Here is a 15,321-nt window from a genome sequence, read left to right on the forward strand (position 1 = left end):
CCAGATTATCACATTTTCAATGCTGCCATGAAATCGGCTTGAGCTGATGACCTTGTCACTGGCCTGGTGTCAATGGGTTCGATGCTCTGCGGGCCAATCCATGGAGTATTCGTTTCATCCATTCCGTTCATCCATGTTTTGCAGATCATCTTATTGCTTGCTGCTAGAAATTGGAAGGGATATAAATCTCCTGTGGACCAAATAATATGAAAACAATCGTGATTGGATTTCCCCCGTTCAAATCCTCGTAAGACCCACAGAACTGTTTATTTCATATCCGAGTGTGATCATTAGGTCATGCCGGTCCTGGTGACGGGAAAAATCAAAAAATAGTTTCATCCACACCTTGGCCTGGAAAGTGTTTTTAATGGTCCACAATGAGTTAAAACTGATTCCTGTAATGTGATCCAGCGGACGGAGGGTTGAGAAATGGCTTTATTTCCGTACAGTGCCGTACAATGATCTGTAAAGATAAATTGACGACATGGATGAAACTACTACAATTGATAGTGGGGCCTACAGAGAACCGACCACCAGCCATTGGCTAGTGTTAAGGGTAGTCATTTATCCGTGTACTGTAACAATTTTTCGTACACTATAATCACACATGTACGATAGCAGAACCAAGTGTCTGTTCGCAAACGTGGGCACTGTTATCTGCAACGTATACATGGACTTAATAAATCGTAACCAAACACAATGGTTGTTGACCATCATTTCAATGTGTACCATGCTACAGTCCATACAGTTGTACAATGCAACACAATACTATACATGAATCCAAACACGCCCTAAGAGGAAATTTCCAAGGCATTAATACTCTCATTAAAATGTCAAGTACAAGATTCTAACATTGTTTTTATTCGAATTGCAAAGTAAATGAGCTTTTAAATGTAGCATTTTGTTAGTTAATCTATCAAGGCAAGAAACAAATTAAAGAACCAAAGTCTAGATTGTTTATAATTTATGTATGTATGAGTGGGTGGATCTGTCCTCATTCTTAGACCTGAGTTAGGTCTCAGTGGGTCAGGTCGAGCTTATGGTGTCCAACCCAATTACAAATTTACAATTAAATAGGTTGGGTCAAGCTTGGGCTAGATGAATTTTATGTGGGCCAGTTTAAAAACAATATGTTCACATGCACATTTACACGTGGACACACTAGCTGCCAGTGATCTGTAGGACATCTGACAGGTGTATATGGCATCTCTATGGTGTAGATCATCTGGGCAAAAGATCGGGTCTTTATGGCCATCACAGTAGGCCACTCCTACTAGAAAACAAATGGACGGTCAGGATGGTGCACATGCAATCAAGGCACTAGTGCAGGACATCCAAACCGTGTGTCAGGTGGGACCAAAGGTCAACTTGCCAAAAGATGAAACTCATCTGGTGACCCGGCCTGATCTTGTGGCAGATTATCTAACCACACAACAATCAAAGTAGACCCATTTTGTTGTGGGGCCCCAATGTCTTTTGCGTTGGTCCACTTAATAAAGTTTTCACTCCAACCGTTAATCAATCTAAATCACGTACCCAATTGTTACAAAAACAAAAAGGTCAAAAAGCACTGTAAAAATATGTACCAGCCTTACACTAAAACGTGTCTCAATCCGGACCGTTCATTCCATGGTCCTCTTTTTTACAGCACTGATGCAACTGTTCCTAACCTCACACCCTCTGCCTTGCTACCCATGTGGCACGTGTTTGTTTTCGTGGACTTCTTCCATGGGATGAGATGGAATATCCGGCCAATTCGCTTCCGCCACCTCAGCGCAGGTGGGTATTTCTCGTGCTCCACCAAACTATTAGACATTTTAGTTTCCTTGTCCATCTTGTGATTGAAATGGATGTTGGACGGCTCAGATGAAGGCCGTGAACTTGTCTTGTGAGCCCAAGAGGCCCGGCCATCTTCCTCAAACTTGATGGATATAAACGAATCTGCAAAATCAAACAACCTTATTTTCAAGCACTGTACACGTGGCGTGGATCTCTAGAAAATCGGATCATCTAAGTTGTGGCCCATTTTTTCACTGATTAGTAGATCTTAACCATCAGATTTTGCCCTTGCCCTTGCAACTACCAATCAAATGGTTAAGATCGTCTTGTTGGTGCAATCTATAGCTCTATCTTTGATGGGCCCTGCGATTTGGATGGATGAAATGAGGCCACTTCACACATTAACTGGGGTCACAGAAGCCACACGTGCCAACATGAAACACCCGAACGAGTTCTGAGCTTTCCATCAGATGGGCTATCTGTCCTAAGCATTGTATCCAAGCAGGGTGAACATCTCAGATCTCTCGCACGTATTCTATACTGGCACATGTGCGTGTATGTGCATGGGTAGGACTGCACTAGTGGAACTAGGGGTGCACACTAGTCAGTTCTGTCCGGTTCTAGGCTGAAACCGGAACAGAACCATTCCTAACGGTTCTAGGATATTCGAACCAGAACCGGATTGTTAGCACCCTAGAACCGAACCGGAATCGGACCGTTAAAACCGGTTCGGTTCCAGATCGGTTCCACGGTTCTAGGCTTTTTATGATCTAGCCCAATTGCACCTTTTATTCTATAATTTAGTCCATGTTCATTCATGTTGTGATCCATTTGATGAATGGTTTAGATATTGCATAAGGTATGCAAAAATATATTTATGGAAACAATCAAATGGTGCATTGTAAACCATAAATCATGAGTCAAATACGAAAACAATCAAAGGGTTCTTGGTTCGGTTCCAGGTTCGATTCTACGGTTCGGATCCACGGTTTGGTTCTACGGATCAGATGGTTCGGTTCGATTCTACATACCCCCAAACCGAGAATCGAACTGATGTAATTAGTTCTTTGATTTTTAGAACCGGAACCAAAACTAGTGCACTTTAGAATCGGACTAAACCGGACTGTTTGGTCGGTTCCAGTCCGATTCCACAGATCTACCAATTCGATGTGCACCCCTCAGTGGAACCAGCAAACGTACTATGATTGACGCGGATTGCATCCTACCCTCGCCCATCTCTAACCACGAACAGGCAATTCTATGGGCGAGCCCTTTGTGATTTATCTGTCGTCCATCCCTTCTCTACGATCATCTTAATCATTTTAAGGTAAGTACACAAAAAATGAGGCAGATCCAATGCTCAAACGAGCCACACCAAATAACAAGCTTGGCTGCATTAAATGCACAAAGCATGAAATGCAAGTTGCATTAAATGCAAAAGTCATCTGGGGTGGGGTGTGGTGTCGTGTGGTCGACTTGAGCGCTGGATCTGCCTCATTTTTGTGCAAATACCTTAAAATAATCTGAGAGAAGGGATGGACATCGTAGATAAACAGATAAATCGCAATGGGCCTGCCCACATAACTGCCCATTCATGGGTAAAATCATTAAAGAAAGTGTTATCTAAAATGTTTAATATCCTATTTATATCACAATAATATGACAATATGAACTCAGAAAATAGTAAAAGAAATAAAGAATTCGTTACCTAAAATATTTATTTAAACATATAGCTAAGGATAGTTTTACCGAAAAATTCATCTGAAATGCTTATTTTACCAATAATTTCGTTTGTAGTGATCTTAGAAATTGAAATTACAAAACTACCTTTTATATTTATTTTCTTTGAAAAATTATAAAGCTGAGAATTGTGGGGCCAAGTGGTATGTGTATGATATCTAACATGTCCAGCATATTTGTTATGATGATCATTGGAAAAAAAAAAATTTCTAGTCAATCCAATCATATGGTGGGTTACTTGTGAATTTAAATGTTTTTTAGCAATGTCCGTTAGTTTTTATGGTGTAATTCACATGAATTTTCATTCATATGTTCTACCGGTTGAATGTCATATATGTATAATGTGGGTCACAAAATTCTCGACTTTCTCACTTCTTAAAGAAAGGGCGGAATACACTCGATCTTGATTTTAATTCTTGGACGCATTATTTCATAAAATTTGAGAAAATCTGTGGTAAATATTCTTATATTTACAAATACATTCGTATTTTAAATTCATTTAAGAAACTAAAATATTTATATTCTTGGCGAAATTTTCACAATAATGTTCTAACAAAAACTTCAAAATTTAAAATTTTCCTGAAAAATTTCCATGCTAATATTTTGTTGAGAATGAGATCACGAGCAAAGGCGCACCTCTCAACAACACTAAATATCAATTTTAAGAAAATGGATCTATCTGATCATTAGGTGGCCACACCCATATATAATAATCAAATGATTAAGAGAGCTTGAGCAATGGTTCTATTTAGGTCTACTTATATGCATCCCACCTTATAATTGGATTACCTTAATTTCAAATGTATGGAATCTGCATGAACTTACACATGTGGGCAACATTTGCATGCGTGAGGCAAGTGAATTCGAGGTACGCATGTGGACTCAAATATGATGGTCACAAAACTATCAAAATTTCAATCAAGGATTAAAAAATTAGAATTTTTACAGCAAAAATTCCAAGTAATTTTGATTTTACCAAATAATGTCTCATCTATTCATTTAATAGTATTTTGGAGAGGAGTTTTAGAGGGATATTATCAAAATAACCTCTTTAAAATGTGGTAAGTTGACAACCGTCAGGCTACACCGTATGACAATAACATCCAACCTGTCTAGCAAATGCAACCCACCATGATGATCATACACCAAAAATATAGATGATCCAATGGAAGGGTGAGCAACACCATATAAACAATGTATATATACCATAAAAATTTCAAACCTGCATGCAGCCCATTTGATGATTTGATTGGCTAGATTTTTTATCATCGTGCAGTTCATATGTAGAGCTGGTTGGAAGTGTTAAGCATTCCATGTAGACCCCACAGCCCTCGAATTTATCATATTTAAAGAAAAATAATTTAGGTATTTTGGTCATTTCTCCCCTCAAAAAAGTGTAAAGAGATGACAAAAATTCAAATTTTAATATTGGATGCTGCAATTCAAATTCAAATATTCAAAACCATTACCATTTCTGTTGTAACAAAATTTAAAATTCAAAGATTTAAAACTAGTAACTAAATCTCTTGTACAAATCATCTCTATTTGTATTTATAATTTTGTCTATATAAAAAAAAAATGTGTGATTGAATTTAAATTTTTATTATCATTTTATTGGAAATATCAATGCGCAAATTAAGGACTTATTTGGTAAAATGAAAATTCAAGAGTAAGTTTGTGATTAAAAAAATCTCTAAAATATTCCTTTTACATTACTCAAAAACAAAGATTGGCGAGTAGCTACATTGACTGTGACTCGCCACCCATTTTTCTACCACACCGAGTCAGAAAAAAGGTGGTGACTCATAATGCTACAAAATCGACATGACTCGTGTATTTGTTTTGTTCTTAGAACTTGGTAAGGGATCTTATGTGTTTCGTTTTGTTCTTAGAAGTTGGTAAGGTGTCTCCCCCAAAACCCAATGCTCACCAACTAATGTATCATTGATTGAAAAAAGTAACACAACGTGACATTTATGATATTAATATTATTTTATATAATATATTATTTAAGAATCCAGATCACTTGTCACTAGCAGGGATTTCTTATTGCAATGTGATTGGTCCACCCAGCATTTATACATGCAGTCAGTAATAATGTGGCCCAATCACATTCTAACAAGCAGGAAATCTATGATAGTGGCAAGCAAAGGATCTGACTAGCTCATTATTTAGCTAGTTTTCTCTTCAATTCTATAATAGACTGATTCTAATTCAAGTCCCAAGTTTGCCAACGCCCTCAAACACCTAATATTCAAAGTTAGCGGTGTGTTTGGATGTGCAATTGAATTTATCAATATCATGTTCTATAACTACTAAAGTTTAGGATTATATATTATTTAGCGGGTTTTCTCTTTCTAATTAATTTTAATTCCTTGTGATTATATGTTATTTAGCTAGTTTTCTCTTTCTAATTTTTAATTCTATAGTAGACCCAGTCCAAGTCTCAAGTTTGACAACGGTGTTCAAAACACTTAATATTCAGAGCTAATAAGTGTGTTTGGATGTGAAATTGAATTCAATTACAATGGTAAATGACTAAAGTGGGATGGCACCATTGTTAAGAGAGCAAGAAGATTTCTTTCACGACGACTCTTTCGGACATCTGAGCCCTGAAAAGGTATAGGCCACGCCATAAAGATCGTCGAGGGTGAAGATGAGATCAATCCACTCATTAGGTGGGCCCTAACCCTAAATTGGTTGGACCATCTTCACTAATGATCTTTATGATGGCGCCCACCTTTTGCACATATATTCTAAAAAATGGCATATTCGTTGGGAAGAAAGGGTTGTATGCGAAAGTTAGTTGAATGTGAACATTTCCTCCATCATAAACGGAGTGGGGTTGGGTCTACTTGGTTCATTTACTCTGGATTGAATTGAATTATTGTGGTTGGTTTCAGTTGAATATTCCAAACATAGACCAAGACCTTTGTATGATTAACCTAAACATAGAGATTAATGAATGTAAGTTCTTGATAACCGAAATGGACGGTCGAGATCTTTCTCAAGTGATCCACATTCCCAACTCTGAAAACACTGTATTTCCGAGAGAATTGATAAAATGGGACTATACAAGGAGATGGAGAGATGATAAGAACAACTAAATCATAGACCATATAATCATGTTTTATGGTGGTTTGATGTTATATTCGACGAGAATGAAGGAATGAAGTTTTATTAAAATGGTACCTTCGTGGCTGGTGAAATATGTCTCTTGATCGCTACTGTCTGATTTTCTTCGATGATGACGGAAGTAGCCCAAAGCAAAGACCTTAGGAAAGGTGATGGAGAGTTTCTTGAGGTGGGCCTTGTTTGATCTATGAGTGGCCTTTGGTGCAGGAAGGTGGTCTTGTAGGGATGCCAGAGTGAGGAGTCTCTCTTTCAAGCAAAGGGCACATACTCCTACAACAACCTCTTTGGGATGGAAATAGCAATGTGGGTTCTCTTCTCCATAGACATCCATTTAGGGGGGAGATGGATTTTCGATTTCTTTGGCTTTGGAAGAGAAGGATTTTCGTTTTCTTTGGTTTTGACACAGAGAGAGAGAGAGAGAGAGAGAGAGAGAGAGATGGGTTTTCGTTTTCTTTGGTTTTTGAAGAGAGAGAGAGAGAGAGAGAGAGAGAGAGAGAGAGATGGGTTTTCGTTTTCTTTGGTTTTGACAGAGAGAGAGAGAGAGAGAGAGAGATGGGTTTTCGTTTTCTTTGGTTTTGGAAGAGAGAGAGAGAGAGAGAGAGAGAGAGAGAGAGAGATGGGTTTTCGTTTTCTTTGGTTTTGGAAGAGAGAGAGAGAGAGAGAGAGAGAGAGAGAGAGAGAGATGGGTTTTCGTTTTCTTTGGTTTTGGAAGAGAGAGAGAGAGAGAGAGAGAGAGAGAGATGGGTTTTCGTTTTCTTTGGCTATGGAAGAGAGAGAGAGAGAGAGAGAGAGAGAGAGAGAGAGAGAGGGAGAGAGAGAGAGAGAGACAGAGATGGGTTTTCGTTTTCTTTGGCTTTGGAAGAGAGAGAGAGAGAGAGAGAGAGAGAGAGAGAGAGAGATGGGTTTTCGTTTTCTTTGGTATTGGAAGGGGGGGGGGCCGCGGTGTTGGGGGCGCAAATGAAGATATGGTTTTCTATTTCGCAAGGAAATAGAATTTCGAATGAAAGCTTTGCTTCAAGGATGCGGCTTTCCTGTGCCCCTACGGGGAGCCCGGAAGTTCTGTGGGATCCGCCACGATGTTCGCTACAAATCCATTTCGTCCATCATTTTCTCCACCTCACTTTAAGATTTTAGTCCAAAAATGAACCGGATCTAAACTCAAGTGGGCCACAATACACGAACCAATATGTATGGAAATGCAGACCGTTGAAGCCTCACCCAGGCCCACCTTGATGTTTACATACCATCCAAACCGTTAATAGGGTTATCCCCATTGGGATGAACTGCAAAATAAAAATTAGCATTATAAAAATTTTCTGTGGCCCCGAAAAGCTTTTAGTGGTGGGCGTTCAACATCTACTATTTCCTTTGGCGTGCTCCACTTGAGCCTTGTATCTATCTCATTTTTGGTTTATCGTCCTAACATGAGCTATTGAAACTGATGGACCGAGTGGATTTTACACGGACATCTTTGTGGGCCCCACATAGCTTCCGCTACATGAAATTCAACTAGGCCGCATCCTGTTCTGAATGGGAGACTGGCTCGGGACCACGCACGAGATCATCCGGATTCACGCGAGAGAGGGAGTTGAAACATGCACGGAGCCTCAGCACCACAGGGTATAAACATGATCATCGATCTAGACCACTAAATTGATGGCCCACCTCTTGGATGCTTGGTGAGCCTTATAATTCACAGCATTCGGATGCTCTAAACGGTTGGATGAGTAAAGTCCTTTTTCGGCCGTACATCCAAACCTAGGTTCAACAAATCAAATAAACAGCCATGATCAGATGATTACGGACGCTCCATATTGGACAATGAAGGTCTGTGTGGACCAAATTTCAGTTTAAAATTGTTACAGCCGTTCATTCATTCTCAATCCAAACAATAATCCAATACTTCGTACACCACTCAAGTTTTCAGTGATCCAAACCGTTGGTAAGATGAGCACTCTCATCGATGGTCCAATTACCAAAAACCCATGATAGGATGATCGGAGAGCCATATTGTGGTTGAATGTGAACAATTGTAGTTTTTTCTTTCTTAACCGTCCATCCGTTAATCTCCTATTGAAGGTAATGATTTTTCCACCTGGGAGAGCTTTTTATGACCAGGGCCCATAATATCAACGGTTTGGATCACCGAACAATGGGCCCCATAGTCTCAATCGTAGATTACAAACCTCCAACCGAGCAGCGTAGGAATACCAGAATCCACGCGATGGACTGTAGGTCAAGATCCAATTACTCCCCCCACAAAATCCAAACCATTCATTTACTTGGTTTCCTAAATTTTCGCCGCCAAAGTTAGGGGAGTTTTTAACGGAATATGGAGTGAAATGGGGTTAATGTGCACAGTAGAAAATGATAGAAAGAGACAACAAATTCCACTCACATGGAGGTGGGGCCCATTTCTATGTTGGTTGGACTTAAAAGTCAGGTTTACATCATACATCAAAGTGGGCCATTGGTCTCTCACTGGCTTCAATTTTACTGTGGTAGATGTGATGATCCCAATATGATAGATCAATCTCTCTATAGTACACGTGGCAGGTCAATTTATCAATCTGGACCGTTTATCTAGTGGGACCTACTACAGATGGAAGGTGTTTAAAGATTCGCATAAATCGGGTAATCATATCAGTCTGATCGGTGACTTACAAAGAAACGGAGAGAAAAAAAACTGGTTAGCTGTCCAAGTGAAGTATTGAAAAATGAAAATAATGTTTGATTATGAATCATTATTCGATGGAACAGTATATGAACGGTCCAGATTGGAATATAACCCTACCATGTGTACAGTGGAGCTGTGGCTCTACCTAATCCCTGTTCTCCCGTGTCTACCGTATCATTTTCCTATTTTCGTGTGGTCCTCACCGCGACCACGGTTATCCACTCCTTTTCTCCAAACTGCAGTAGACTACCAATGCTTTATTATAGAATGCGCTTATTTTCAATTGTGGAAATCTGGGCCCATTTTTCAGTAATCCAGAAAGTCCTTCGTTTGCATCTGACCCTAGATGGTACATGCCCCGAAAATCTCATTGATACGACAATATTAACCGTCCAATTATTCTTCTAGAGATGGATGGTTAAAAAGAGACATACAACAACCGTGCATTTTCAACTGAATAATGTTTCAGAATTTTCTTCTTTTATCTTTTCATTTAGAAAATTTTTGAGATATCATATCTTCTCTCCAGGAAAATGGTCTGGATTATACAACGATGGGCCCCACTCGTAGAATTGAGAGCTCGCATGTACTAAATATAGATTGTGGGGCCGTGTACAGTATAGTCCCTCACCAATACCGACCGACAGCCCTAGAAATTCCTAGTTGATGACCTACCGGGAAGGCTAACATGCGCAACGAGGGTGGAGTGTGAATTAGGTGGCCCAGTCATGTATTAGGCCAGCTGGATCTTTTTTGAGGTCCACCAACTTTTGCAATCCAGGTGTCACATGCATGCTTGCAATTTTGGATCATCCATCCAGTGGGCCCCACTCTGGACAGAGCATAGCCTGAAAGGCACACTGATTGGACAGTCCTAGCCATTTGATTTTGTCCATTAAATTTGGACTGCCGACAATTATTTCAGCCATCCATTTAATTTTCTTTGATTGGACGGTTGGGATTTCTAATAGGCATGAATTAAGGGCCATGCTCCGTCCAGATTGTGAACAATGATTTGGATGACCTGTACTAGCACGCATGCATTCCAATTGTACGGTAGAGGTTGAGATGGCCCGATTTGATTTTTACCATTCTATATTACGTTTGAGAAATTAGCGGGTTTTTCGTCCCCCTAGTCTTGTCTAGTGAGGGATATGTGGCGTTAGCCCGTCCTCTCCAAGCATTAAGCTTTCTAGTCCTGGGAGTACTTTTTCATATTCCAAGGACTAAAATGCCCATCGATCGTAATTGCTCATGCAACGGGATATAGTAGAAAGAGAGATATTTTTCTAAGAAGAGGCATGACGCCACTGAAAGGAAGGATTTGGCCCATCATTAGACTGATTTGATGGGTTCATTTTAATTGGATAGTTGTGAACTTACAAAAGAGTTTTTCTATTTGAAGCTCCGTGGCCCATAACTATATTAACGTTGTGCATTAATTTTAAATTGTTCTCTCCAATGTGATTCATTCGTGATGAGTTTTGCCCTCAATTTTAAGCTAATGACATGAAATTAAAACCCGTTACATGTTGACAGGATGAATTTGCTTCAAGACAATCTAATGGGTCCCACGTAAGATGTGAATAGTTAAAAACGTATGGCCTTTGTCGCACTAGGGTCATTTGGCTGTTTCATTAATCCTTGGTTTTTTTCATGGGAGGGGAGGAGGTTGTGAACGTGAGGATGTGTTGTGTTGGATACATCCTATTTTAACTCGACCGAGGCCATTTTTAATTCGATTGAAATGTTGGGTGGTTTCTCAGGCTATCTGCAATGTAGAGAAGTCCTATTTTAACTCGACCGAGGCCATTTTCAATTCGATTGAAATTTTGGATGGTTTCTCAGGTTACACGCTGTGAAGATTTATACATTTTAGGTTTGACCTAAAAGTATAGTTGTTTTGGTTTGGTTTGACCGAAGGTTACATCCGATCCAACCAAACATGGTATGCAGATTAAGTGCAAATCGGGGTATGTAAGCCCGATCGCGATTAGGGCTCATTAATATGACTGTTTTCTCTCTAAGGGCAAGGGTTTTGTAAGGTAAGTGGGTTTTAAACGCTTGTAAGGGCTTGCTAATGGATTTTCTCAAGGGATTAGGGTTTTCCTAATGCGGGCCTTACAATGAGAGATCTGGGTTTCGTCTGTAATCAAAGAATGTGAGTGGTGTAATATTGAAGGTTTTGATTATAGTAGATTTTTATCGCTTTGTACTGTAGCTTTTTCCCGTAAAGGTTTTCCACGTTAAAGCTCTAATCTTGTGTTTGGTGTGATTGTTTTGGTGGTTATTATTTATTCATTGTTCTATCTTCGTTAAACAGCTTCTGCAAAGCACACAAATTAAAGGTGGTATTAGATACGAATTTCTAATACGTAGGGTTGATTTAATTTGTTAAGAGCTCAAAATTTTAATAGAACGGTGTTCCTTCTTCCTTCTTACTTCCTTGGTTACCTATATAGTTGTTTTTCGATTTATTTTTTTGTATGAATAATGAGATTTTGTGAAAGAGAGGAGGGTGTGGTGGTTCCCTCTATATTTGTTTTTTGTTTTTGTTTTTTTAGGTGGGGTATGAATAGTGAGAGTTTGTGAAAGGAGAGAATGTGGAAGAATGTTGTAATTGATAAATTTTTCTAATTGATAAATTTTATAATGGAATAATGTTGAAATGGATGAACGTAATGAATTTTGAAATAAATGAATGTTATAATGGATGATTATCATAATGGATGAATATTACAATAGATGAATTTTTGTAATGGAAGTATGTTATAATGGATGAATGTTGTATGGTGGATCACTAATATTTATCATGGATCACCGATATCCAGTGTTGATCACTAATATTCACTATGAATTGACGATATTCAGAATGGATCACCAATATTCAGTATGGACCGTTGATATTTACTATAGACCGTTAATATAAGAAATTAGACCCCAGATATTCACTCGGTACCGCTGATATTAACAGTGGACTGCCAATATTCATTGTGGATCATTGATATTAACAGTGGACCACGAATATCCACCGTGGACCGCTGATATTCACTGTATACCGCTGATATTAACAATAGACCACTGATATTCACTGTGGACCGCTAATATTAACAATGGATCGCCAATATTCACTTGGACCATTAATATTGACAGTAGACCACTAATATTCACTATGGACCACAATATTAATAGTGGACCATTAATATTAATTGTAGACTGTTGATAATAATAGTGGACCGTTAATATTCACTGTGGACCATTGATATTTAATGTAGACTACATATAGCAGTCCCACAAAAATGGTTATAACTCCCTCATTATATTTTGATTTGGGTAATCTTATACTCGTTGGAAAGATAATTCGATAAAATTTTAAATGGTTTTAAAATCATATCATTTCAACACCATTTTATTACTCAAAAGTAAGCCCAAATTTTATCATTAATTGTGGACTGCAAATATTCACTATGGCTCGTCGATCCCACGAAAACAATAATAATTTCCTTGTTACATGTCCGATTTAAATGATCTTATGCTCGTTGAAAAGATAATTTAATTAAATTTCAAATGAATTTAGAATAATATCATTTGGATAGTATTTTATTTCTGAAAAGTGGTCCCAAAGATCATCATTCACTATGGACTGTAAATATTCAATATGGGTCGTTAATCTCACGAGACCAACCATAACTCCCTCGTTATATTTTCGATTTAGGTGATTTTATACTCATTGGAAATATAATTTGATAAAATTTCAAATAGTTTTACAATCATCTCATTTAGGCACCATTTGTTTGCCCAAAAGTGAACCCAAAATTCATCATTTACTATAAACTGCAAATATTCATTGTGAGTTGACGATCCCACGAAAATTGTCATAACATACTTATTATATCTCTGATTTAGGTGATCTTGAGCTTGTTGGAAAGATAATTTGATGAAATTTCAAATGGATTTGGAACTATCTCATTCGAATACCATTTGATTGCCTAAAATGGACCCATAGTCTATCATTCACTGTGAACCGCTAATATTCATTGTGGTCCGTTAACATTAACATTAGACCATTGATATTCACTATGGACGATTAATATTAACATTGGACTGTTGATATTCATTATGGACTATGGATATTTACTGTAAATTATTAATATTCAATGTAAACCGCTGATATTATTAGTGGTCCATAATGAATATCATCAGTCCATGGTGAATGATAAACTTTGGGCCCACTTTTTAGCAATCAAATTACGTTTAAATATGATTGTTCTAAAATCATTTAAAATTTTATCAAATTATCTTTTCAATAAGTATATGATCATAAATCAAACATGTAACGAGCGAGTTATGACCCTTTTTATGGGATCAATGACCTATTGTAAATATCAATGGTCCACAATAAATGATGAATTTTAAGCCCACTTTTGGATAATTAAATAGTGAAAAAAATGAGATGATTCTAAATTCATTTGAAATTTCATCAAAATATTTTTTCAATGAGCATAAAATCACTTAAATCAGACATGTAACAAGGAAGTTACAGTCGTTTTCATGGGATCGGGGACCCATAGTGAATATCTACAGTCCACAATGAATGATAAAATTTAGGCTAATTTTAAGGCAATCAAAGTGTGTCAAAATGAAATGATTCTAAATAAATTTAAAATTTTAACGAATTATCTTTCTAACAAGTACAAGAGAACCCAAATCGAACATGTAACGAAGGAGTTATAGTTATTTTCGTGGGATCGACCCATAGTGAATATTTGTAATCCACAATCCTTAATGAAATTTGGTTCCTATTTTAGGCAACCAAATAGTATCCAAATTAAATTATTCCAAAGCCACGTGAAATTTCATCAAATTATATTTTCAACAAGAATAAAATCACCTAAATCAAACATGAAATAAGGGAGTTGTGGCTATTTTTGTTAAATCAATGACTCACAATGAATATCTGTGGTCCACAGTAAATGATGAATTTTGAGCCCGCTTTTGAGCAATCGAATGATGTCCAAATAAGATGATTATAAAGACTTTTAAAATTTCATCAAATTATCTTTCTAACAATATAAGATACCCAAATTGAACATGTAATGAAGGAGCTAGTTATGACCATTTTCGTGGGATCGATGACCCATAATGAATATTTACAGTATATAATCTTTGATAAACATTATGCTCCCTTTTGGGTAATCAAATAATTTTCAAATTAGATGATTCTAAAGTTATTTTAAAGTTATTAAATTATCTTTTTAATAAGCACAAGATCACCAAAATTAAACATGTGACGAGGGAATTATGGCCATTTTCGTGGGATCAGTGATCCATAATGCCATTGATAAAATTTGGCCCACTTTTAGATAATCAAATGGTCTCCAAATGATATGATTTCAAATCCATTTGAAAGTTCATTAAATTATCTTTCTAACAAGTATAAGATCACTTAAATCAAACGTATAATGAGGAAGTTATCACAATTTTCGCAGGATATTTGCAGTTCACGATGAAAATATCGACGATCTGCGGATAATTTTAGGGGTCCACATTGAATATCAGTGGTCTACAGTGAATATCAACGGTCCACTATAAACATCAACGATCCATAATAAATATTAGTGGTCCACAGTAAATATCAATGGCCACAATGAATATCAGCATTCTACTGTTAATATTAATAGTCCATAGTGAATATCAGCAGTCCATTGTTAATATCAGCGATCCATAGTACTGAATATCAGTGGTCCGATTTCTAATATCAGTGGTCCACTTTTTAATATCAGCAGTCCATACTGAAATCGGCGATCTATACTGAATATCAACGATTTACAATGAATATTGGCGACCTATATTGAATATCAACGATTCACAATGAATATCGGTGATCCACTATACAACATTCATCCATTACAACATATTTCCGTCTCAACATTCTTCCATTACAAAAATCCATCCATAACAACATTCATCAATTACAACCGTCATCCATT

General features: G+C 37.4%; 1 protein-coding gene across 1 annotated transcript; it reads right to left on the reverse strand.

Annotated features, from left to right (window-relative positions):
• Positions 1-1,461: 1,461 nt before the first annotated feature.
• Positions 1,462-7,453, reverse strand: LOC131237510 (uncharacterized). The gene is made up of 2 exons (XM_058235331.1): positions 6,712-7,453; positions 1,462-1,941 (listed from the first exon to the last, which is right to left on the reverse strand). Exons 1-2 carry the CDS (start codon positions 6,983-6,985, stop codon positions 1,643-1,645), a joined length of 573 nt encoding a protein of 190 aa, XP_058091314.1. The 5' UTR covers positions 6,986-7,453; the 3' UTR covers positions 1,462-1,642.
• Positions 7,454-15,321: the final 7,868 nt, after the last annotated feature.

This window comes from Magnolia sinica, chromosome 2 (assembly GCF_029962835.1).
Source record: "Magnolia sinica isolate HGM2019 chromosome 2, MsV1, whole genome shotgun sequence".
Taxonomy (NCBI): domain Eukaryota; kingdom Viridiplantae; phylum Streptophyta; class Magnoliopsida; order Magnoliales; family Magnoliaceae; genus Magnolia; species Magnolia sinica.